This window comes from Felis catus, chromosome B1 (assembly GCF_018350175.1).
Source record: "Felis catus isolate Fca126 chromosome B1, F.catus_Fca126_mat1.0, whole genome shotgun sequence".
Lineage (NCBI taxonomy): Eukaryota > Metazoa > Chordata > Mammalia > Carnivora > Felidae > Felis > Felis catus.
The window spans coordinates 162479808-162506062 of NC_058371.1; the positions used below are offsets into that span (position 1 = coordinate 162479808).

Here is a 26255-nt window from a genome sequence, read left to right on the forward strand (position 1 = left end):
CAATGGCACCAGAATACTTCTGAAGCAGAATAAGTAGGTAGATTTTGCTGAACCAGATAGGAGATTTACTATAAAACTCAGTAATTAAGCTAATGTGGCATTATTAGCAAAGGAGAGTTAGTCAAGTCTAAGAAGCCATGAAACAGATTCAAGCGTACATGGAAACCTGATGGATGGGACATTATAAATCCCTCAAGGGGGATAAACTATTCAACAAATAACACTGGGACAATTATATCATTACCTTATAACACAGGCAAAAATGAACACCAGATGGCTTAAGGACATACATGAAAAACAAAATCTGAAAACATTTTTGGGGAAAAAAACCTTGAGATGGAGAAAGTCACAGTTCAAATGTAAATCCAATTATATTTTTTTAAGTTTATTTATTTTGAGACCGAGCAAGTACAAGCAGGGTAGGGACCAAGAGAGAGGGGAGAGAGAGAATCCCAAGCAGGCCCCACACTGTCAGTGCAGAGCCTAATGCGGTGCTTGAACCCACGAACTGTGAGATCATGACCTGAGCTGAAACCAAGAGTTGGATGCTTAACCGACGGAAACCACCCAAGCACCCCAAATATGAACCCAATTAAAATGTAGTATGATTTTACAGTTGATGAAGTCTAAGAAAAAAAAAGGTAATTTCTATTTGCCATTGGAACTTTCTCCTTTGCAGGGCTTGAGTATTATCATTATCTCTATACAATATTTATATAGTCCTAATAATGTAAATATGGTTTATTGTTTAGCTTTCAGAATAAAAATTTGTCAGGGCACAGACAGTTTGGGTTATAGGACAGAATATAAATGTTCCTAAGCAGAAGTATGGCTGACCAAAGCTGGCAGGCGGAGGGGGAAGAAGAGGTGAAGACCTGGAAATTTGCCTGGTGATAGGCACTTGATAGTACATGAAACCAAGGACATGTAGATAACAGAAAGAGGTACAAAAATAGTCATAACTTCACTGGTGGGGAAAAGAGAGGGGTAGTGATGGTAAGTGAGCAAAATACACATCTATCATAAGAGGATGATAACAGATGGTATCTATAGTTATATAAATCAAGAAATAGAGTGATAAGCTTATATACAAATGCTATGCAGACCATCAGAAGAACTAAAAAGCATCAAAAATGCTGGTCTCTGCAGTTCTTTGATATTTCTCCAAAATACTTTTTAACTGGGTCTTACTTTATAAGCACAATATATTTAAGTTTATTCATTTTGAGAGAGTGTGTGTGAATGTGCACGAGCAGGGGAGGGGAGGAGGGGGGGAGAGAAAGAGAGAGAGGGAAAGAAAGAGAGAGAGGGAGAGAGAGACAGAGAGAGAGAGAGAGAGAGACAGACAGACAGACAGACAATCCCAAGCAGGCTCTGTGCTTTTACCGCACAGCCTGACATGGGGCTCAATCCCATGAACCATGAGATCATGACCTGAGCCAAAATTAAGAGTCAGACGCTCAATCGACTGAGCCACCCAGGTGCCATGAGCACATTCTTAATATATTAATATGCACATCAAGAAAAATTAGTAAGCAGTGTTTGAGGATAAATTACAAAATCCTAAAATAAATTAACAAAGGTAAAACAGAATTACCAACACAGAGGAAGATGTATCATCATCTACATTCCAAAGCTTTGTTTGATTAGGATGAAGAAAACTCCTTTCTTCTCATTAATTTTTGCAATGTGCTTTATAACTCTTATTACTAAAGAAGTCCTTCATATTTTAAAAAAATGCTTCTGAGAGAGGTGTTGGGGTTGGAAAGAGTGAAAAGAAAACTCCTGCTAATATATTGATTAAAAATTTGCATATATTACTTTGAGAAAAAGCTAAATGCTTAATAAATACTAAATAATGAAATCTTCCACAAGGAAACTGTATAGGTAACCTCAAGAATGAAGTCTTACTCCTTCTGATATGGGCCAGTCCTCATGTTTATGTGTACGGAAACAAATATACAAGGAATCTCACGAAAAAGAAAAGGACAAGTGCCTTAAAAAAAGGTAAAAATAAAATTTTAAATAATTAAACAAGTAATGGATGCCAAGGCCTTACATATTATGGGCATTGTGCTGAGCCCTTTATGCTCAAACTTTATTTTACAGAGGAGGAAAAGGATTTAGGTTATTTAAGTTATCCCAAGTTACAAGGATAAGACAGATGCAGGACCCACCCCCAGGCTAACTGCAGGGCCTGTGCTTTAACAATCAAGCTACCCGGCCTCAAAGTGCAGAAAAGAGAGAGAACTCGGAGCTTGCTGGAGATGGTGGGGATCATCATAAAAATCACAGCTAATATTTGAGGGTTTATTAAATGGTAGGACGAAGGTGCTTTAATGTAGTCTCACTAAGTTTAATAGCTGGAGATCTATGAAAGTCACATAAATAATGAGAGGGAAAAGTAAGACTCCAACCTAAGGAGCAGGACTTCCTGGGAGCCCAGCAAGAACTAATAAACAAACCAACAAACCAATAAAAGGCTGTATAATCACTGAAACAAGTCAACAGAAACAACCACCTTTTGATGTGAATAAAGGGCATACATGTAGTCTGGACAAGGTGGGTCTGAAGGACAGTACAACACCCCGATACAGATACCTACCTGGTAAATGGATGTAGATGACTGACACTTGACCTACTACCAAGATTTATAACTTCTACTGTGCAAATGCCTTTGGGGGATTTCAATGTTCTCCATCCCCAGTGGTACTACCTGAATATAAGACACCATCATTTCTTCCCCGGATTATTCCAGTAGTTTCTTGTTCCCCAAATCAAGCAGCATTTTTGCCATTCCTCCTTCCATCTACCCTACAAATCCACAATTTCCTCACAGTAAGTAGCCAACATGGGCCTTTTTCAAATGTAAGTCTAGCACTTTCATAGCTCAGCATAGAACTAAATGGCTCCTCACAGCCTTCTGAATAAGGTTGAAAATCTATACAGCATGGCTATCACACCTTGCACAACCTCCTGTCTCCTCTCTAAACATTCATCATGCAATCTCTACACTCCAGCCACACCAGACTTCTTTCAGTTCATGCCTACCGGCTTCTCTCTCACCCCTATGCCTCTGAACATGATTTCAATCTCAAATAACATTATCTCCCTCTCCACCCGTTCTGGAGTGGGAGACCCCCTCCACTATGCTCCCACGACACCTTCTTCTGTCACCTGGCTGTTCCTCACCAGGCTATAAATTTGATAAGGGTTTATAGCTTACTGTATCCCTAAAATTAGTGCAGTGCATAGCACTTTTAAAATAAATGAATGGATGATCAAGAGATCTAAGCAGAAGGCGGTATCAGAAGCCCCTAGAATGGATTACTTTGTAAAGAGTGAACAGGAAAGAAGACCTAGCCAAATGATCTAGAAGAAAAAAACAGGGGAAGAGGAGAACAAGGTTAGCTGGATGACCTGAAGCAAGAAACAAAAAGATTATGAACGAAATTTGAGACAATTTGCTGACAAATCCTAAATCCTTTTAGGAAAAGGCAAGGTACAAATATCCATGCTGTCACCATTTACTAATTTTTAAGAGTACAGTTGATAAAAAATGAAAATTCTTCTGTAAAGTAACCTAGAATGTAAGACATAGTTATTCCTTTAGTTAATATTTTTTAATTGCTCTATAAGATAGTACTTTAAGAAGTATGTTTTTATTGCTTTAAAAATATTTAAATACTGGTTCAGACTGAATCTGGGCAGCTAAAAATAATACTTACCATTGCCATATGGAAAAGCACGTGCAGAACGACTATCGTAACCAGAGGAATGTCCACTGTTGAAGAAAAATGTATTTTTATGTGTTGCAAATAAGTTCTAAATTTTAACAGTTTGGTGCAAATGCAAAACATCAAGGCAGAATTATGTCTTTCATTTAACTACCATATAATGATAAACCTTAATTCTGTAATTTAACTTTATAATACAAAAACAGGCTTTTAACCTGAAAACATATTAAACCTAATACCCACTTGTAAAAAAATATAGCTTCCTAGTACTTTTAATGTGAACACAATCAATTCAGCTTGATTCCCAAGGTAAGAGAAAACTTTGAGACTAACAGAGTACTTGAGACTTTGCTAAAATTTAATCTTAAAAAAAGAAAACAACAGGTTTTGGGGGCACCTGGGTGGCTCAGTCGGTTAAGCATCCGACTTCAGCCCAGGTCATGATCTCACGGTTTGTGAGTTCGAGCCCCGCATCGGGCTCTGTGCTGACAGCTTGGAGCCTGCTTCAGATTCTGTGTCTCCCTCTCTTTCTGCCCCTCCCCAGCTCATGCTCGCACTCTGTCTCTGTCAAAAATAAATAAACTTAAACAACAGGTTTTAGGGCGCCTGAGTGGCTCAGTCGATTAAGCGTCTGTCTCTTGATTTCAGCTCAGGCCACTGTCTCGAGGTTCATGAGACTGAGTCCTGCAACAGTCTCCATGCTGAACCTGCTTCAGATTCTCTCTCTCCCTCTCTCTCTGCCCCTTCCCCACTTGTACTCTTTCTCAAATAAATAAAACTAAAAAAAAAAAAAAAAAAAAAAAAAAAGGGGGGGGTTTAATGATTCAGAAATTCAGCCCCACTGACAGGATAAACAAATAATACTTTTTAACATTTACTGATTGAGAAAAATATTTAACAAGGACGTAATAAAATTAAATCCTTATATTCTCACAATTAAGACTGGGCTTTATCATTTCCTTTTTGAAAATTATGCGTGGTTTGATGCTATTGATGTAAAGTTCTCACAATTTTTCTATTAATAGAATTTGGATCATTTTTCAGAAATACACTATTTTCATCAAATTTACTTGGTACTTTAGAGGAAATAGTAATGGCTACCATTTTTTATTGATTTCTATCTGCCAAGAATTGTGCTGATTGTTCTATTCACTCGCTGTTTTAATCTTCACAACTCTATCTAAACACCATTTGGTAAAAGGGGAAACAGTCTCAAAGAACAGTTATGAACCTTGCCTAGCAGCACAAAACTAAGGAATTCTGAAGCCAAACTCTGAGCCAGATCGGAGACTTCCAAAACCTATATTGTTCAACACCATATTGCCATCTATGTAAATAAATGGCATCTCTGTAAAGAGGTAAATACTCTCTAGTACAGTACTTCTAGTGCTGCAGGGCATAAAAATAAGGCTACTGCCATATAGAATGGATCCAACCTTCCTTTGTGAAAGCTGAGTTACTGCAGGCTCATAAAGAATAGGGCAGCTTTTATTATGGTCCCCATTAAGAACTGTCCTTACTTAATCATAAAACAGACGTGCATTATTCATGATTACTAGTCATCTGTAGACACCACAAAAATGACTACAGCCACGTTTTTACCAATCTAGGAATTTCTTTCATCAGTGTGTCATAAATCAAACCAAGATATTTCAAAATACTATCATTTGGTTTTCTCTGTGCTGTGTTGTTACGGGACTATAGGTCCAACGTCTTACATAAAAGTAGCTAACCCAGATCCAGACTCAGGCACTACTTCATGTTTACAAAATTAAATCTCTGAAAATATCACCAAGATACGTATGTGACTTTTCTGTCAAAAGTCTACAAATGATAAAAAAGTTTTATGCTATCCATACTGATTTACCTTTCTATTGTTGGGATAAGAGATGGAGGTGGAGCGCCTGGTGGAGGAGGAAAACCTGAAACATTCAATCATAAGATAAAAAAAGTTAATAGAATGTCCATTTAATGTCAAGTATGAAACAAAGTTGCTGCGTATCACTAAATTTCTCTGGGGACATAACGTGCTTCTCTATGTTATAATGGACAGAAAAAAGGAAGCTTAAACTTATAAACAGATTTTTTGAGCAAGAAAACTTTAAATGAACAGTCTGGTCTAATACACAGAGCACAAACTGGGAGTCAGGACACCCGGTCATATTTTCAGCACCACACACAGCCCATTTTGTGAGTATGAGAAAGTTAATCTCAATGCCTTACCTTATCCATATATAAACAGTAGTAGTGTTGCCACCAGATATGTTATACTTGAAATACTTTTGAAGAAAAGCAAATAAAATAGCATTTACCTCTTTCAAAAAATACTTTGTTTTAGATGTATAGAAATTTCCTTAAAATTATAATTTTTAAATAAAATCTTACCAGTAAATATATAAATGCTTAAGGCTGAGAACATCCATCATAAAATATGTTTTAGATAGCACAACCCTGAAGAACTATTTTACAAAGAAGGGCACATAATATAGTTTCTGGATTAGTCTGGAAGGAAAATAATTTGTATCTTTATATCATGAGGTCTGCATTCTCAGTAATTCATAATACCTAAATGAAATACCACAGAATATGGCTAAAAGGGACCTTAACAGTTAATCTACTCTGCACTTGCAAGTTCAGATGGTCAATAAAGCATCCCAACAAAAGACTTTAAGATTCTACAACTTATGATACCAATTCCTTCCAAGTTCTAACAACCCTCACTGTCAGGAAATGATCTAAATTACGTGACTTACATCTCTCACACTACAATTCATATGCTGTCCTGAATGACAACAAGAAGCAATCCATCGTCATATACTCTCTATCACCCTCTACATATTTGAAAACACTTCCACTAAGCCTCCTTCTTCAGTCATTGATGTAAAAATGAATCCCAGTTCTCTTAACCCTTCTCAAAGTCCACTTAAATCCATTTTCGGCCCTGCTGCAAGTTGTTTCAAATTCACCATGCTCATCTTCACTGCACCCAGTGTCAGGATCTGTAACTTCTCTATTAAACATCTCAGAACTGTGAAGTTTAGCAATTAATGGGAGGAAAAAGCCTATCTTATACACCCTTTCAACCACATTTCTTTTTAAACTAGACACACCAATGGCTCCTTTGGATGACTTTTCCTGATAAGCCTTTTTCAGCCACATTGATATACAATCAGTGACTCACTATCCCACAACTACATATGCATACTATCCTCTGCTACCTAAACTTCCACGATTTCTGTTTATCAAGGTCATTGTGAATCCAGACCCACCCTTCCGAGCAATGTCATCTCTTCTTTTTATATTCCTTGGCCTTTAATACTGAACTCAGTAAAACACTTGCTATCACATTTGCATCACACTCCAAAAAAATATTTTTAAAAAGGCAACACTGACAAAGTATCAAAAAACAACCCTTGGCCACATACAAACTACTGATCACACCATTACAACAATCAACAATTTAATGACCACCCTAAGAACAACCATCTGACCAGTTGTCAATCTACCTAATTGTATGGTTCAGAACGTATTTTCTCACGATACTGAGTTATGCCAGCAGGGTAAAAAAATCAGAAACCATGAAAAAGTCAAGATAAATGATCCTTCTCTTCTCTTTGCAGTTGCTTTAGCATATAAAAAATTCACTGGTCTGAAAAAACTTTTTCATACAAATATTTTTTTATATCCCATACTGTTTTCTTCAACAAATTGATATGGTGAGAATTTTCTCAGACTCTCTATTTCTACAAAAAGTGGGTAAGACAGGTATAAGAAAACTAAATATCTTAATCAAAACTGGAATGAAGCAAAGGCAGAGCTGAAAATAGGACCTTGAAATCCCAATAGCCTATTCCACAGTCTAACCACATCGACACTGTCCCTCCTGGAACTATAAGCTTGAAATTTCATGTTTATTAACAATGATGGAGAAAACATGAAAAAGGTTTTACCTGGAGGTGGTACAGTTATTGGAATACCTAAAAAACAAGTGATGAAATTTAATATAGTAATTGGATTTTATAACCTGTTATGTATTTATGCCATCACCAAAAAAAAAACCTTTGAAATAAACCCCTCGCCTCATTTTCCTGGCTTATTCACTCAAAAGAAGCATTCTGTTTTCTTGCAGAGGACCAACAATTCCAGTATAACATCCGACTTCCTGATGAAACCCCAGTCTAACAACTTGGTAACAAGATTTCCCCCACTAGGTGTAATCACAAAGTTAGACATCAGTTAAAAAAGCACACTTGTGCATTTTTTGTGCACAAACATCAAACTCCATGAAATTAACACTAAGTTTGATAATCAACATCTGATCTTGTTATTTTAATAGAAAAATTGATCAACAGGCTCTTTAATACTGTACTTAATACGAGATAACTCTGAAGATGATGAATATTCACTTTAGTAAAGCTTTGTGGGACCTTCAAATGTTGCTGTGGATTGTTTTACTGCTGTTGACAGGATTGGGGAAAGGTTATTATTTCCTTTGATATGTAGGAGTAGAAAAGGGGGATATAGCCAATTCATATAGATGTGTGTGTGTGTGTGTGTATGTGTGTATAGATATATACACGCACGCACACACACACACACACCCCCAGGGCACATTAAGATAAATGTGGACAATTTACTTCTATAGGAGTCAGTATATACTAATCTGAATGACTCTCATTCATTTGCACATTATAAACTTTAAGAAATAAACTATGCATAAACATTCCTAATTTACACTGGTCAAATGTGCCCTTAAATCCTAATGTAAAACTTATGTGGCATACAAATTCTATTTTTTGTATCAAGAATAATGACATTTCTAATTAGGAAAATAGAAAAATTTTTCATGAAAAATTTTATACCATAATTTCAACAGTCAGAATGGTTTACTAAATCCTATCTTAAAAACTGCATCAAAATTCGTCCAAAAGAGGGGGGGGGGATGTCAAATTCATTAATTAAATGCATGGGGAAAAATAATGAAAACAATCCCTTTCAAATGTTTTCTTGTCAATGGAAACATCTGCTAATAATTTAAATTTTTTCTGCACATGTTTTACCAGAATGAGAGGTTTATATAAAAAAAAAATCTAAAGGTAGCCAGAGGCCTTAAAATGGAGAATGAAGCACCTAATTTAACTGCCCACACATTAAAGGATATGCTAAACTTACAAAACCAACAAGACTGAAAAAGATATATAAAAGACATGTAAGCCGTTATGTTTCGAAAATTGTTAGACCTCCAAGTGTCTACTAACTTCATCTACACCTCATGGCAATTCTGGTCCATCCTGAAGTTACCTTGCTGCTTCCTACATTACTAACAGAATCCAGCAAACAATACAAGCTAGCAGAGTCCCAGACACCATACTAAATGGGAAAAGTAAGAAAGGCAGAGCATATTAAGTGTTCTCAATATCCATTATTACCTGATTTTCTTTAGAACAGTATGAAGTCTTCAGAGCACTGTTTAACTTCACTATGTGGCCTAGTTTTTACATTTAACTACATGATTGCTTTCTTAGGGGTACAGTAGTCCCTCCTCAGCCATGCTTTCCAGTCTCAGCCACAGTCAACCACGTCTGGAAGCAGGTGATTCTCCTTCTGACATACTGTCTGAAGGTCAATAGTAGCCTAATGCTATGTATGTCACAGTGCCTATGCCATTCACCTCACTTCATCTCATGACGCAGGCATTGTATCATCTCACATCATCATGAGAAAGGTAAGCACAATACAGTAAGCTATTTTGAGAGGGAGAGATCACATTCAAATAACATTTTACAGTATATTATTACAACTGTTCTACTTTATTATTGTTGTTAATCTCTTGCTGTGTCTAATTTCTATATTAAGCTTTATCACAGGCATGTAAAAGTGGGGAAAAAACACCGAAGATATAGGGTTCAGTACTATCTACCATTTCAGGTACTCACTGGGGGTCCTGGACCCTTGCAGATAAGGGGATGGCTACTATATAAGACAAAGAAAAAAACTATATGCCAACTAGGCAAAGAACTCTGTAATCCTACTAAACTATTTAAATGGATACATGAGCAACATGCATCACTTTGGCTAACACTCACCACAATGTACTAAAATGTGAATTCATGCAAAATAACTAAGAAATTACTAGTCAGCCCTCTCAAAATTTAGAATTTGAAAACATCAAAGTTGTCAAATTTTCACAAAACATAAAGATAAAAGTTATAAACAAATTATTAATTATGCTATGAAGGTTGTTAAAATTAGTCTTTTTTTCTAATGTTTGAGAGAGAGGGGCGCCTGGGTGGCTCAGTCGGTTAAGCATCTGACTTCAGTTCAGGTCATGATCTCACAGTTCGTGAGTTCGAGCCCCGCGTCAGGCTCAGTGCTGACAGCTCAGAGCCTGAAGCCTGCTTCGGATTCTGTGTCTTCCTCTCTCTGCCCTTCCCCTGCTCGTGCTCTGTCTCTGTCTGTCTCTGTCTGTCTCAAAAATAAATAAAAACATTAAAAAAATCGAATATTTAGAGAGAGAGAGAGAGAGAGAGAGAGAGAGAGAGAGAGAGAGAGAGAAAACACGAGTGGGGGAGGGGCAGCGAGAGAGGGGGACAGAGGATCCTAAGCAGGCTCTGCATTGACAGCAGCGAGCCCAATGTAGGGCTCAAACTCACGAACCGTGAGATCATGACCTGAACCAAAATGGGACTCTCAACCGACTGAGCCACTCAGGTGCCCCAAATTACAATCTGCTTTTAATTTTAATCTTTCTATAATAGTATCATAGGGCAGGCTTTTAAACAATCAACTGTAAAGAATTAAGAACAAAAAGAAAAATCATGCCATATCTATATATAGATATAGATATAGATATAGATATAGATATACGTCTTTCTAGTCAATATCTACTCATCACAATGTTAGTATGAGAACCAGAAAAGGCCCTTGTGAGACCTCTAAGATATTTCAATGCAAATCTTTATTGGTTAATGTTTACTGAACCAGAACCACAAGGTTGATAAAACACAATACAAATCAATTCTTTGGTGTTATCAGATATATTTTCAAAATGCAACTACAAAAGTTTAATATGTGATATAATGTTAGGTCAATAGAATTCTCATATAAAAATCACTATTTAGGGGCGCCTGGGTGGCGCAGTCGGTTAAGCGTCCGACTTCAGCCAGGTCACGATCTCACGGTCCGTGAGTTCGAGCCCCACGTCGGGCTCTGGGCTGATGGCTCAGAGCCTGGAGCCGGTTTCCGATTCTGTGTCTCCCTCTCTCTCTGCCCCTCCCCTGTTCATGCTCTGTCTCTCTCTGTCCCAAAAATAAATAAACGTTGAAAAAAAAAAATCACTATTTAGTATTTGACTTTTGATAACAAGAGAAACAGTAAAGAAAGAGATAACTGGCCTCCAAAATTATTGTCCTCATCTTCAACACTGCCACCTTCCTGGCTACACACACACTACCTAAGCAACAGATATGAATTACACAGGCAAGTATTGTGTTTTACTGTTTCCTTTAACTGTAAAATGAGTATGAAAAAAGTTTATTATTTCCCTGGAAAGCCTCGCGTAACAATAATAAAAGTAAGATTTCTAGTACTGTAGGCCAAAGCTTTTAGAAAACTAATATTCAAGTTCTAATAGGACTGAGTAGATTAGGTTTTGAAACTTTAGTGACCACCAGAAAAACCTGGAGAATTTGTTAAAACACAGATTGTTGGGTCTTGCCCCTAGAATTTCTGATTCAGTAGGTCTGCGGTATGGCCAGAGAATTTGCATTCCTATCAAAGAAATGATGATGATGCTGAGCAGAGACCATACTCAATGCATCAGATCCTAAACTTCTCTATGGATTGCTGCTCAACAGCTCAATATTCAATACACATGAAATAAATTCCATTCCAAATTTTTATGAAACAGAACATGTGACACTTTGAAGTAAAATAATATAGCTGTAGGACAGCCTATACGATCTAGCATCCTCAAAAGAAAGAGAATCGGATAGAAGTTTTCCTGTAACGCGTACTCTTCCATGTAAAGCATGGGGGTGGGGATCCTGAAATCCTATTTGGGAAGTGAAGAAATTGAGACAAAGAAATAGAAAAGCAGCAGCCTGTGATACTTATTTAAAGGAATTTACTATATTTTTAGTATTCGCACAAAATTAATAGAGGCTCTGTACTCAACAACAACAATGAAAACTGTGTATGAACTCATTCTCAATGTAGCCCATCATTATTTTTCTAAGGCAGAAAAAAGTTACATGCTAGATAGCCTGACATGGCTTCTAATGATCCCTGCCTCTTGCTGATTTACGCCTTTGTATACATTTGGTATTCATACCCTCCCCTGGGTGTGGACTAGATAAATAATGACTTATTTCTACAAAAAAGATCTAGCAAAAATGACAGGATGTCACTTCTGTGTCTAGGTTAAAAAAGACAGTAACTTCTATTTTGCCGGTATCCTCTACTGTCTTCTCAACATTCATGCTTTCATGAACCAAGCTGCAACAAAGGAAATGAAATGAATCTTGATTTCAACAAAGAGGTGACTGATCTTGAAAGAGTAATTTCTCAGTCAAGCCTTTGAGATGACCATCTCAAAGTCTGTGGCAGACTCTGAAGCAGAGACCCAGCTAAGCTGTCCCCACTCCTAACCCACAATAACTATTTAATAATAAATGTATGTTGTTTGAAGCCACTACTTTCTGAAGTGACTTGCTATTCTGCAACAGCTAACCAATATGTATAACTACCTATCATTTCTCTATTAAGTTCAAGTGAAAGAAAAAAAAAAAAGCACGGCAGAATTATGCAAATTAGGCTTCCAAGTTCCCACCAACTTCTAAATTTCATTGGCACTATTATGTTACAAACAGATAAATTTGATCACTTTCCTTAACACTCACTGATTTCTACTTCTAAGTCATCAAGCTTGTAAGTAAATTCTGCGCAAAGAAACTGAGTACCTAGAGTCAAGGTTTATAAAAATTTTTAAATATTACCTTCCACACTACATGCTTTTCTATGCATGAGTATTTTTAAGATTATATATACACACAAATTGTCTACCATCTACCCTGTAAGAAAAGAAACAGATGTAGAATACCATACAACTATTTAACGATTAAAGTAAAACAGTTCATTACAGGGTGCAAAAAAGGATGGAGTAATGTTTTTAAAAATTTGTTAAAAGGTGCTATGGTCACAAAACTTAAAGCAACAAAGTTATCAGTCTAAGCCATACCTAAAAGGTAAACAAGACAATTTTATGTTAAGTATAAAGTGAACTATTTTATCCTTATTAGGAATACTTAATCCTCTAATTTATAAAATAATCTAAAGCCTACTGAACACAAAAATCCTACATTAGACAAATAAAAATATTTCTGAATAGAAATGTCAGTATTTTTACAAAGGAACTGGTCTCTATAAGCTCCAATATAATCACAAAATGATTGGAAGAGTGGCACAAACAAAAGGCAAATATTAAACCATGATTAAATTCTATAAAATGTAGCATCCACAGTACATTCAAAACGTAACTATTATAAAGGGAACACCCATGAGAAAAAAGGACATTCAAAAATCATCATTGTAGAGAAGGTTTTAATATCCATGAAGCTTACATTTAAATTAATTGTGCCAGTAATGTTCAAATGAAAAATAATTACAGATAATTAGCATTATTCCCTATTTTTAGTTCACTGAAAATATTAATCGGCTGTTGGGGGTTTTCTAATATAAAAAAAAACTTAAGAGAAAATGAGTACAGTTCTCAAAAACTTCAAGGAATATATTTTTAAAGGTACCTCTGGAAAAATTATTTTGGGCAAGCAGCGTCAGTTAATAGGCAGATTTACTGTATAAGACCAAAAATCTTACAGAACTATAAAAATTAGTCTAATAAACATCATATTCATAAAACAGCTTCTCAAAATTGTACCTTCTCAAGGGTACAGATAATATTCACCCAGTATAGGCCAAGCTTTTGCCAAAGCAGCAATTCTTCAAGTGTTATCTGGAGATTCCCAGGGGTCTCTACCCTTCTAAGGAATCTGCAAGGTCAAAACTACTCTCATAAAAATACTAAGACGTTATTTGCCATTTTCATGCTCATTCTCTTACAAGTGTCCAATAAAGTTTTCTAGAGGCTACACAATGTGTGAAACCACAGAAAGATTTAAGGCAGAAACAAACAGAAGAATTCAGCTTTTTTCTATTAAGCCACACAGTAATATTTGCAAAAGTATAGAATAAGGCCACTCTTTGCACTAAATGGTTTTTTTGTTTTGAAAAAAGTATTTTTCATACAAATGTTGTCTGAATGCTAATATGTAATAGACTTACTAAGAATATTTTTTAAATAATATTTCTCAGTTTTAATTTCTAATACAAAAAACAGATAAACCATGCATAAATAAAAGCTCTTTGCGGGGCCGTATTAAGTTTAAGAGCCACTGTGCTGGAACCAGACTGCTAACAGAAAGCTAATCCAAAATGTAGACCTCAGAAGAAATGCAGCAAGACTCCAGAGGTGAGCTGCCTTTCTCCCTAATTCCCTGTATCATGGCTAACCCAAAATCAAGATATTTAAGGAATTCACACAACTTTTAAGTTCATATAATTCACGGTACTACGTGACTAGTGATACACTAAGGTACTTGACCACAGTCTTTCGGAATGAATTTAGGAAACCCTTCTTAACTGCAGAACCCTATGCGTTTTCAAATCTAGATAAACAGGTAAACCTTATATACAATTTTAAAAGCAGGGATGATTTTTCTCTGTGGTCTGAACTAGTTGGACTACAGTATTTCAGTAAAGCAAAAAGCCTTTTTCAACTTAACAGAATTCTACTCCTGAGAGTTTTAATTGTTCTGAAGACTTATAGAACCATAGTCACATGAGCCTTAATTTTGATTAATGTAACAAGAAATGAGTTAAAATGAATCTGCCTTCTTTCAGTAAACTCTATTTTCAAAAATGAAGATAACAGGATGACACTAAAGTTAATCAACATTTAAAATTTTAAATTAAAAGTCTACAATAAAATGTAATATAGTTTGAACATAGTTTAAAAAAATAGTTTACAAACATTAATTAAATTATTTTAAAAACAAGATAAGCCAGACACAGGACAAATACTGTACGATTTCACTTACATAACGTACCTACAGTAGACAAATTCATAGAGAAAGAAATAAAGAGAGGCTACCAGGAGCTGGGGTAGGAGGTTAAGAGTTATTGTCTACTGAGTACAGTTTTGTTATCAATAATGAAGAAGTTTTAGGTATAGACAGTAGCGATGGTTACACAACACAGTGTATTTAATGCCAGTGAACCATGCACTTATAAATGGTTAGAATAATAAGTACTATGTACATTTTACCACAATAAAAAGTACCATAAAAATCAACTGTACTATATAGCATCAATCCTTCCAATGTTACAATTTTTCTTCCAATAAACAAGTACATCACAAGTTTATATTCACTAGACTTAACACAAATCAGGAAACACAAAACAGCAAAACCTCAGTTAACTAGATTTACAAAAAAAAAAATCTGGTTCCTCAACCTCCCTAACTTCTCTATCCACAAATACATATGCATGCACTTCAACATGAGGGAAATACAAAAAAAAAAAAAAAAGAAAATAATAATAAAAATTAAAAAAAAAAAGCTTTTCAAAGACATGATATTGAGGTAAATACACACAATGCCATATATAATACAGTTTTCTCGACACAGGTCATGATTCATTTCAACACAGGTAACAAAGGCTTTCAAGCAAAACTGCCTACTGGTTCTGCTATTTTCTTTTCTTTTTTAATTTTTTTTTAATGTTTATTTATTTTTGGGAGAGACAGAGACAGAATGCGAGTGGGTTAGGGGCAGAGAGAGAGGAAGACACAGAATCCGAAGCAGGCTCCAGGCTCCATGCTGTCAGCACAGAGCCGAACACGGGGCTCGAACCCACGAGCTGTGAGATCATGACCTGAGCCAAAGTCGGTCGCTCAACCGACTGAGCCAACCAGGTACCCCTGGTTCTGCTATTTTCCAGGTACTACTTAAATGCCTTAAACCCCAGTTTCCTCGTCTATAAAATTAGAATAATATCTACTTCAGATGTTGTCAAGAATCATATAGAGTTAATACATGAAATGTGCTCAGAAAAGTGCCATCAATAGTAAGTAAGCATTCAAGAAATATTAGCTATTATTAGCTATTACAAGTGACCCTTAAACAACATGGGTTTGAACTGCACAGGTGCACTTACATGTGGATTGTTTTATAGTACAGACCTATAAATTCATTTTCTCTTCTTTATGATGTTAACATATTCTTTTCTCTAGCTTACTTTACTGTAAGAATATAGTACATAATACATATAACATAAAAAAAATATGTGTTGACTGTTTATGTTATGAGTAAGGCTTCCAGTCAACAATGGGCTATCAGTAGAAGTTTCCAGGAGGTCAAGTTATATGCAGATTTTTGACTGCTTAGGAGGTTGGTGCCGATAACCCTGGTATTATTCAAGGGTCAAATGAATTTCTACTATTACTCAGTGAAACCATGAAGCTGTACTAATGCATTTCTGAGAAATGTAACACAATAGAAAGTAGTGGGTGGTTCAATAAAAGTAACAGACTTTCTGAAAGTTAAGATGCTGAATAATCAGTGTTTTCAAGCTACTGTTAGTATGGTAGCAGGAAACCACATTAAAAACGTTTTCATGTAAAAAAGCTAGTCCAAATGTCATGACATTCATTTAGGACCAGAGGTCCCTTACATATTTGCTATACTCTCCCATTCAAAACGTTCTCCACTATTCTTACAAATCAATTGTGGCAAATATTTTATTGTTACTAACAAGGTTTCATGTATGTTTGTTGATGTGTGTTTCAGGAGGGTAGGAGGCAATACACGTTTCCTTGTCTGCTATTTGACAGTAAAAATCCCTTGAATACATGCGACGTCTATCACCTCATCTTTGTTAAGGAGCCCACTTAATGTGATGAGTCATGCCTGGAAACCTCCAAAAACTGACCATAATTTTTTTTCTTCAAACCAAGGCATTTCTGAGAGTGAATAGAAATAGTTATGCTGAAATAAAAGGAATAAAAGTAAGACCCATTCCAGGGAAATCTGGATATACAGTCACCCTATTTATGAAAAAATCAGCATCTGAAAATATAGGCATAATAAAATGATTACTATCTTTGTCCCATCATATACAGGCCTTTAAAACTTTAAAACTTCTGCATTTCAAAACAAATGTTACCAAAGAAAACATTAAAATACGTTTAAAGTTTCAAGGGATATTTTTTCCTTTCTTCCTTTAGTATTTCTCCAGAAAATCCAAGGTTTCTCTAAGAAAAATGGAGTTAATTTTTGAGGAAACATGAAAAGACTCCTGGGCCACAGGTTTCTTCCATTAACTGCTTTTAATTCTTAAGGTGATCTAAATTACAGTGAGCTCTATAGAATGTACTCTAATCATGTGGTTCTGTGGTAAATGGTAACTGAAAATGTGGCTTTAATCAAGGCCAATATTCAGTTGGTATACATCCATGTAGCCATACTGTTATTGAAAGCTAGTACCCACTCTGATAAGTGTCTGACTGTATCAACTGTCAATCTGAAAATCTCTCTGGTGTTATGGATACATAAGCACATTAACTCAATCAGCTTTCTTTTTTAAGGAATGTCAAGTATACAAAAGATCTTTGTGATTAGCATTGTTGAGAAACACAGGTGGAAATGTGAGCTATGTTCTCTCCCAACAGCTCATGAGCTGGTACAATTAAACAATAATTCAGATAGTCTCAATTTACAAATATTTGGTTTTAGTATCAATTGGTATCTCCCAGCCACCAGCAAATATACCAGTTAGGTACTGCTTTAACAAGCATCAGAATTCATCTAAATTAGTATTCTTAAATGCTGACAGGACAGCATGGCAATTCTAAGAATAAGCCATCAAAGGAAATCCAGACAGGTGTTTAAAATATGGAAAGCATGTAGCTGAAAATTAACATTACAGGCATACCTCATTTTACTGCACCCACTTTACAGCACTCCGTAGTTACTGTGCTTTTGTTTTTAACAAACTGAAGGCCTGTGGCAACACTGCATCAGCAAGTCTACTAGAGTCCTTTCCCAATAGTGTTTGCACATTTCACGTCTCTGTGTCACATTTAAGGTAACTGTCGCAATATTTCAAACTTTTCATTATTTTATTTGTTATGGCCACTTGTGATCAATGATCTTTTGATGTTACTGTTTTAACTGTTTTGGGTCACCACAAACCTCAATCACATATAAGATGGCAAACTTAAACGATAAATGTTGTTTGTGTTCTCTCTCCTTCTCCCCTGAGACACAACAATAATGAAATTAGGCCAGTTAACAGCCCTACAATGGCCTTGAAATGTTCAAATGAAAGGAAGAGTTATAGGTCTCTCACTTTAAATCAAAAGCTAGAAATGATTAAGCTTAGTGAGGAAGGCATGCCAAAAGCTGATAGGCCTCTTGTGCCAGTCAAGTTGTGAATGCAAAGGAAAAGTTCTTGAAAGAAATTAAAAGTGCTACTCCAGTGAACACACACTGATAAGAAAGCAAACTAGCCTTACTGCCAATATGGAGAAACTCTGAGTGGTCTGGATAGAACACCAAACCAGCCACAACATTCCCTTAAGCCAAAGGCTAATCCAGGGCAAAGCCCTTATAACTTTCTTCAATTCTGTAAAGGTTGACAGAGGTGAGGAAGCTGCAAGAAAAAAGTTCAAAGCTAACAGAGGTTGGTTCGTGAGGTTTAAGGAAAGAAGCCATCTCCGTAACGTAAAGTGCAAGGCAAGGCAGCAAGTGCTGATACAGAAGCTGCAGCAAGTTACCCAGAAGGTCTCACTCAGATAATTCATAAAGGTGGCTACACTAAACAGATTTGCAATGTAGATAAAACAGCCTCCTATTAGAAGAAGATGCCATCTGGGACTTCCACAGCTCAAGAAAAGTCAAGGCCTGGCTTCAAAGTTTCAAAGGACAGGCTGACTCTTTTCTTGTTAGGGGCTAATGCAGCTGGTGACTTATGCTCATTTACCATTCTGAAATCCTAGGGCCCTTACGAATTATGCTAAATCCACTCTGCCTGTGCTCTGCCCTAAAAGTGGAACAACAAAGCCTGGATGACAGCACATCTGTTGACAACATGGTTTACTGAATATTTTAAGCCACTGTTGAGACTACTGCTCAGAAAAAAAAGATTCCTTTCAAAATATTACTGCCCATCGACAATGTGCCTGGTCACTCAAGAGCTCTCTGTTGGAGACACACAAGGAGATTAATGTTTCCATGCCCCATAACAAATATCCATTCTGCAGCCCATGGATCAAGGAGTCATTTGACTTTCAAGTCTTATTACTGAAGAAACACATCTCATAAGAATAAAGTTGTCAGAGACCATGATTCCAGTTGTCTGGCAGATCTGGGCAAAGTAAACTGAAAACATTCTGGCAAGGATTCATGATTCGAGATGCCATTAAAAACATTCATCCATGATTCATGGGGAGAGATCCAAATATCAATATGAAGAGGAGTTTGGAAGAAGTTGATTCCGTGCCTCGTGGATGACTGGGAGGGGTTCAGGACTTCAGTGGAGGAAGTCACTACAGACGTGGTGCAAATAACAAGAGAACTAAAATGACAAGTGGGGCCTGACGATGTGACAGAATTTCTACAATCTCAGGGCAAAACATGAACAGATGAGGGTCTGCTTCTCATGGATGGGCAAAGAAAGTGGTTTCGTGAGATGGAGTCTACTCCTGGTGAAGATGCTGTGAAGTTTGTGGAAATGACAGCAAAGGAGTTAGAATACAGAATATTACATAATCTTAGCTGATAAAAGCAGAAGCAGGGTTTGAAAGGATTGACTCCAAGTTTGAAAGTTCTACTTTGGCTAAGATGCTATCAAACAGCATCACATCCAAAAGAGAAATCACTTGGGAAAGGAACAGTCCACAGATGAGGCAAACTTCATTGCTGTCTTATTGTAAGAAATTGCCACAGCCACCTTAACCTTCAGCCACCACCACCCTGGTCAGTCAGCAGCCTTCAACATCAAAAGACACCAAGATCAGCAAAAAGATTATACTCATTTAACGCTCAGATGATGATAAACATTTTTTTAGCAATAAAGTACTTTTTAATTAAGGTATGTACATTGAGTTTTAGACATAATGCTATTATTGCACTCTTTAATGGACTATAGCATAGTATAAACATTAACTTTTACATGCACCAAGAAACCCCCCAAAAACATAATTTGATTCATTTTATTGCAGTGGTCTAGAAGTGTAATATCTCCGAGGTAAGCCTGTAAATAAATAACTTAAACAACAGAAAAATAATAATCAGTGTTACTCTATGGTGTAATGCCATAGATGACCTAAATATTATTAAAAGATACTAATCCTTATAAATAGAAGTTATATGGCAAAGAAATGGAGTAGTTTTATGATTTTGGAAAAAGTCATACTTCCAGATAATGCCAGTGCCTATGAAGAATATCCTACAGAGATTCTAAATATTGTATCAATAAGGTATTTATATTTTCACCATTTTTCATACCACTTACTCTCTCACAATAGCTAGTGTTGACTATATAAACTATATAAAGCAATCTGGGGATATAGTGTATTAGCTTAGCAATAAAAAAAAATTCTTTCAAATCACCATTAATACCTAGTAAAATTAAGATTATCAAGCAATATAGCATAAGGACTATTATAATGTACACTGATTATCTTGTAATGTCACTAAATCAAGTATGTTCAGAATTAACTATTTATACATTTTATCTTTTCGGTAGACAAAGGACTCATCAATGAATCACTACATCCTCATTCCTTTCCCTTTTCCTTTAGTTAATTCTCACCATATTAAAGACCTAAGAATCCTGGATCCCATCACAACCTCTGAATGGTTTATGCTCCAAAACAAGAAATTTGTTGAATTTTAGAAACAACGTTGTCTGGAGTAAGCACTTCCAACCTATCCAGTCTTCTCTTTCCTCTATTTCTGAGACAACAGAATCTCTAAAACCAGACGTTTTTCGTAATTCTTATCCTTTATGAAGACAGAAGTGACAATGGAAGGGAATCAAAGTTGTTGTGGCTGTAGGGCCAATTAAACAGTTGATATTTAGAGACCAAAAATGAATACTATAGGGAAGGACTATTCAGACCCTTAATGTGCCTTGGTACTCTTATCAAAACTGGTACCTTAAAACGAGTACGGCTCTCTTGAATTGCCAAGTAACTGAGTGGACGTGGCTCTTTAGTATAAATTAACTTTATTATTTAGTATAAATTGATATTAACTTATTTATAAATGTAAGAAAACTTTATCTCACGTATGTAGTTATAATTATGAGCAGGAGCTAGTTTTTATCATTTACTGCTGGTATTCTCCCTAGGAAGAAAGTAATTATTATCTCAATCAGTCTTGCTATTTCATCCAAAACTGATTAAGGGGAATAAATACCAGAAGCTTAATGGAAATAAAATAACAAAGGCCACCGGATGTAAGGTTGAAAATATAAAAATCTGGGGATTATTCATGAATTTTTTTCTATTGCCACCAACTACACAAATAATCAAAAGTGGCTCAAATATGATAAAACTAATTTTCTGACTTTTTAAAAGAAGTAAATACCAGGTATCTGGCACCCAGAAGAGGTCTACTAAAAGGAAATCAGGATACAAAAAAACGACCAGAGATTTTCACTTCAATCTCTTCACAGCATATATTTTTTTGAACCTACTCCAATTCTGAAAGTGTCTTTAAACCTTTTCAGAACAAGTTAACATGGTTTATGTATACATAAGCTATGTATACAATTAGCAATTTTAGTGATCACTATCATACCTTGGATCACAATTTTCTTATCTGTCCAGTCTTCTCTATTAGCGTATTCTTTGCTGTGCTGACATAGCACATACAGATTTGTTTTCACTCCGAATCTATTGAAGATTTAACATAAGTTTCCTATCTATTAATTATAAGGCAGTGCAATCAGTGAAGACTTTATTTTCAAATATATATTTTAATTATTAGAATTCAAAATAGAAGAAACACTCATGGTTATTTTTCTCTCAAAATCAAATGTCTTATTTACTATTTACCTGGTGGTGGAATCAGAGGTGGAGCAGTGCTGACAGTTGGAGGAGGTGGAAGAAATGGAGGAGGTGGAAGGTGGGTGGGAGGAGCTCCTGGAGGGAAAAATGGAGGTGGTTTGCTAAAATTGTTGTCTACTTCAGTAGCAGATCTTTCAGAAAGGACCTAAAATTAAAATATAGTTAATTTTAAAAACATACCTAAGATTAAAAACTCAGTAAATTTATTTCATTTAAGAAACAAAGTACAAAGTTTTATTCACATAACACATATTTTGAAGCAAATTTTCCATGTCTGTGATTTATGTGTATATGTACAGATGTGAGTATATACTCACACACACTATTTAAGATGTCCACATAAAGCCTAGAATAAATGATTGAATCATTACCAAAAAAACTTAGTAAGAATAAAAACATTCTGGGGCGCCTGGTGGCTCAGTCAGTTAAGCGTCCAACTTCAGCTCAGGTCATGATCTCATGGTTCATGAGTTTGAGCCCCATGTCAGGCTCTGTGCCGACAGCTCAGGGCCTGGAGCCTGCTTTGGATTCTGTCTCCCTCTCTCTATGCCCCTCCCCTGCTCACACCCTCTCTGTCTCTCTCAAAAATAAGCATTAAAAAAAACTTTAGAAAAGAATAAAAACATTCTCAACGAGAGTATTTATAAATTAAGTACTTTATAAATATAATGTAATAAGTATTATCTTTGTTACCCAACCAAGTTACTGTACTCACATTAAGGCAATGTAATCATTAGTCACAGATAGTAGCATTAAGAAATCAACATGGCAACAGAAGAGATCTTCACTGTACCAGGGCCTATCAGCAGGTGGTATGCATTAACAGGGTGCAAATAATAGGCAGCCCGATATATAAATAACTTTTTCATGTGAGCCTTGTAAATTTAAGAACAAGGGTTCATACTTGAAAAGTGGAAGTGTTTACAAAATAGTGATTTGTGTAAAAAGGTAAGGGACAGGCAGCAAACCTACAGGAGTGACACACAGAAATCTGGATTTTTGTCAGGCCTCCCTGAGGGATTCTGATGTGCAAACACATTTAAGAAAACAGCAGAAACAGACAGCATAATGTGCTTTTAATGTACACTTCTAAAAATCCTTGCTGGCTGAAGGGTATCATTTAAACATAATCCCTCTTTTCATTAACTTCTTCATTTTTAAGTATAGCAATTTTTGTAACACTTATGCTGATAAGCTATTTTTTAAAGTAGGGAACAGAATTATTCTAAGAAATCCAGGCATTTTAATGGTGGGGAAAAGAAGAGAGAACCATCTACCAGCTTAGAAATGATTTACCCTCAAGCATGCTAAAAACAAGATTAATTTATTAAAAGTAATGAGGATCAAAACACTTTGACATTTTTTAAAGCACTGAGAAAAAGGAAATAATTTTTAAAAACGTATGATCAAGCTAATAGCTGAAAATCTGTTACTGAAGTTCTAACTTCAATTATCCAAGCTACTAATAACTCATCTCCTTTCATTATTTCACTTGAAAACAAAGAAAATCTACTTCCCCCCAAAATGTCACATTTAATAAATTATGTATGTCCATACAATGAAACTATCATAAAGAAATTTTAAATATTTTTAAGAATATGGAAAAATGCAAATGATAATTTTTTTAAAAGGATACACAAAAAAGAATCATAATAATATATCATAATCTTGCTTGGTGACAAAGAGAAGTAAGTACCAGAGTGTTAAGAGTGGTTATCTTTAGATGCTAGAATTATCGGTAGTTTTATTTCCTTCTTTAAACTTTTCCAATATTTCCCTTTTTTAGTCCAATTAGCCTATACATTATGCTTACAGCAAAAAAAAAAAAAAAAAGAAAGAAAGAAAGAGAAAGAAATCTTACTGAAAAAGATCTAAAGGTAATAACTTCTAAATAGAATAGCTTTTGTAATAAAAGTGATTAATTCCATATTGTAAATCTAAAATACCTAACATATAACATAGCACTATAAATGTATATTGAATAATTAAATTAGAACATGGATGTAATTCTTCAGTTTCAAAATTAATTCATTTTTAAAATACGAAACCTGTATGTTGCTGTTTTCGTTTGCCCGTCGTCTTCCTTCTACTCGGCTAATTGTTATAGTCTGACCAATAACATCGATTGCCCCAGGTAATCTCCTGTAACATAGAAATTGAAATCAATTCAGTTTCACCTAATTAGATGTTTGAAAAATAACACAAATATTAAGTGAGAAATAAAGTCTAAAACCTTTTGCAATGTACTTTATAAAATAAAATCAGCAGATAGTACACATCGAAAAAATCTTCACTAAGTTAGTTAGATCTCACTATTTCATACTGTCATAAAGACTAAGCTTTATTTAGTAAGCTGGAACCTATATACCCAATGACGATCATGTTAAATTCACAGATTTTCTTTTAAATTTACTTTTTTAACAGTTTCCAACTGAATTTATCTTTGTGGAACTGAATCAGGTAGCAAATGCTAAGCAAATGGAAATAAAATTTTTTTGGCCACTGTAATTGTAACACGTATCATAGTTCTATTACAGAAACTTAAAAATTCCCCCAGAAGACTTGAAATGAAATAATGCTCATTTTGATACACACTGTATTTTCCTTAGTGATTTATTCCAAGCATTAGAAAGCATACAATGGGATCCAGTTTTCCATTTCTGATAACTTGCCTTTAAATAGAAAAAATTAAATATTTAAATGCCTACTCCACCTCCAGTTGTATTTATAATCCATTAAATAAGTATATGAATACATTAAAAACAGTGTACCAGAAAATGATGCTATAAATTTATCTAGGAGAAGCAAGTAAGTTAAATTTAAAAAAATAAGGTTAAAAGCCATTTAGTTAGTAGTTAAGGATTTTATGAAAGTATATATGCTTAACAAGTTACAGAAATCACTTGCAGGAAGAGGCAATGAACAATGGATGCAAATTAGATGAATTTCTCTTCATCTCTACTTTAGTTCTGAACAATTCTGCCTTTAAAACTTTGTAGAAGTAAAACAACCAAGTACCATGGATCTTTCCACAGTCACAACAGTTAGATTCCCAAAATGACTAACAGCAGCTACCATTTGCCAAATGTCTACACATCATACCTAAACCTCACAATAAAAGTCTGCACTTACTGAATTACCGTATAATTGTGTTAGAGATGTTAAAGCCAGGGCTCACGGGGAGGTCACTGGCATCAGTAATAACTAAATGGCAAAACTCAACTTTCAAATCTGAGTCTTTCTGATTCCAAAGCCTACATACAGATCCCTTCCCTTGAGCTACACTGCCTTCTAGCAAGATAACTGGCTTTTGAGAAATTTAAGACTTCTGAAAACCAAAACTGGTGAAAGTTTGCCTCAAGGGAACCTTGAGATGCACCATGATTATGTGCTCACAAAAACAAAGACCCTAGAAACAGTATATAATGGCATCTGAAATGTCTTCAACTACATAGTCAGCTCCTACTTATCATCTTGCCCACTTCGAACTTCTATTCTATATAATTCTAATATAATTTTTAAAAAGTTCAAGCTTTTCTGATTTTATGCCCAGGTCACTGACTTTCCGGATTTCTTCATGATCTCAAGGAGCGAAAGTGGTTTTATTTACTTAACTCGTACCCCTTCAATATAGCTGGAAACTATCCTAACATTCACACATCAGAAAAAATCCAAATATCTCAGACATAAAACAAGTAGCACTCCAATTTTTTCCCTAAAACTTAATTACAAAGCTATGACCACTGTAACTTTGTATCAAAACAGATGCCATCAGCCCTCTAATATCCACACACAACTCAGATTCCAACATCCCAACAGATACAGGTGCATATTCTGAGGCCAGAATTTCCCTTCACCATTTATTGCTACCAAGACTTCATTGTAAAAATCTTTACCTCTACTATTTCCTTTTCCACTCTTTTCTATTCCCGATTGCTGGATTCTCCCTTCTAAAACTTATTCCACCTGAAGAACAAATTCTCACACATTTGTTTGGATTTTCAATTTCTCCAAACTGCTGAAGTAGGAAAACTTAAATCTAGATCTAACACTCTAATGTCTTTCTATATACCATGGATTTGTAAAGATTTCTGCTTTCAAAAATTCTGGGACACATGAGAGTACTCACTTCTTAAAGTTTATCTTAAATATGCTCAATCTAATTTTTTCAGCTTTAAGTGAATTACTGAAGATTCAAAATGGCAAATACTAAGTTTCTAAAAACACACGTGGAAAATTAGCCTTAACAAATGTACATCACTAGAAGAAATACAGAAGACTACAATTTCTTACACATTATTTCCACAATAATACCTCTTTACCCA

General features: G+C 35.4%; 1 protein-coding gene across 25 annotated transcripts in view; it reads right to left on the minus strand.

The window, feature by feature from the left end:
• FIP1L1 (factor interacting with PAPOLA and CPSF1) overlaps positions 1-26255 on the minus strand; it is an 82585-nt gene that overhangs the window by 15527 nt on the left and 40803 nt on the right. For 14 of the 25 annotated variants that reach the window (XM_045056374.1, XM_045056367.1, XM_045056376.1 and 11 more), the window contains 5 exons: positions 23979-24072; positions 21919-22075; positions 7688-7714; positions 5605-5659; positions 3729-3784 (listed from right to left, as the gene is read on the minus strand). In XM_045056374.1, the coding sequence (XP_044912309.1) occupies positions 3729-3784; positions 5605-5659; positions 7688-7714; positions 21919-22075; positions 23979-24072 (389 nt within the window). The remainder of the gene's footprint in view (positions 1-3728; positions 3785-5604; positions 5660-7687; positions 7715-21918; positions 22076-23978; positions 24073-26255) is intronic. The other 11 variants (XM_045056377.1, XM_003985384.6, XM_045056373.1 and 8 more) reach the window with 1 other exon arrangement.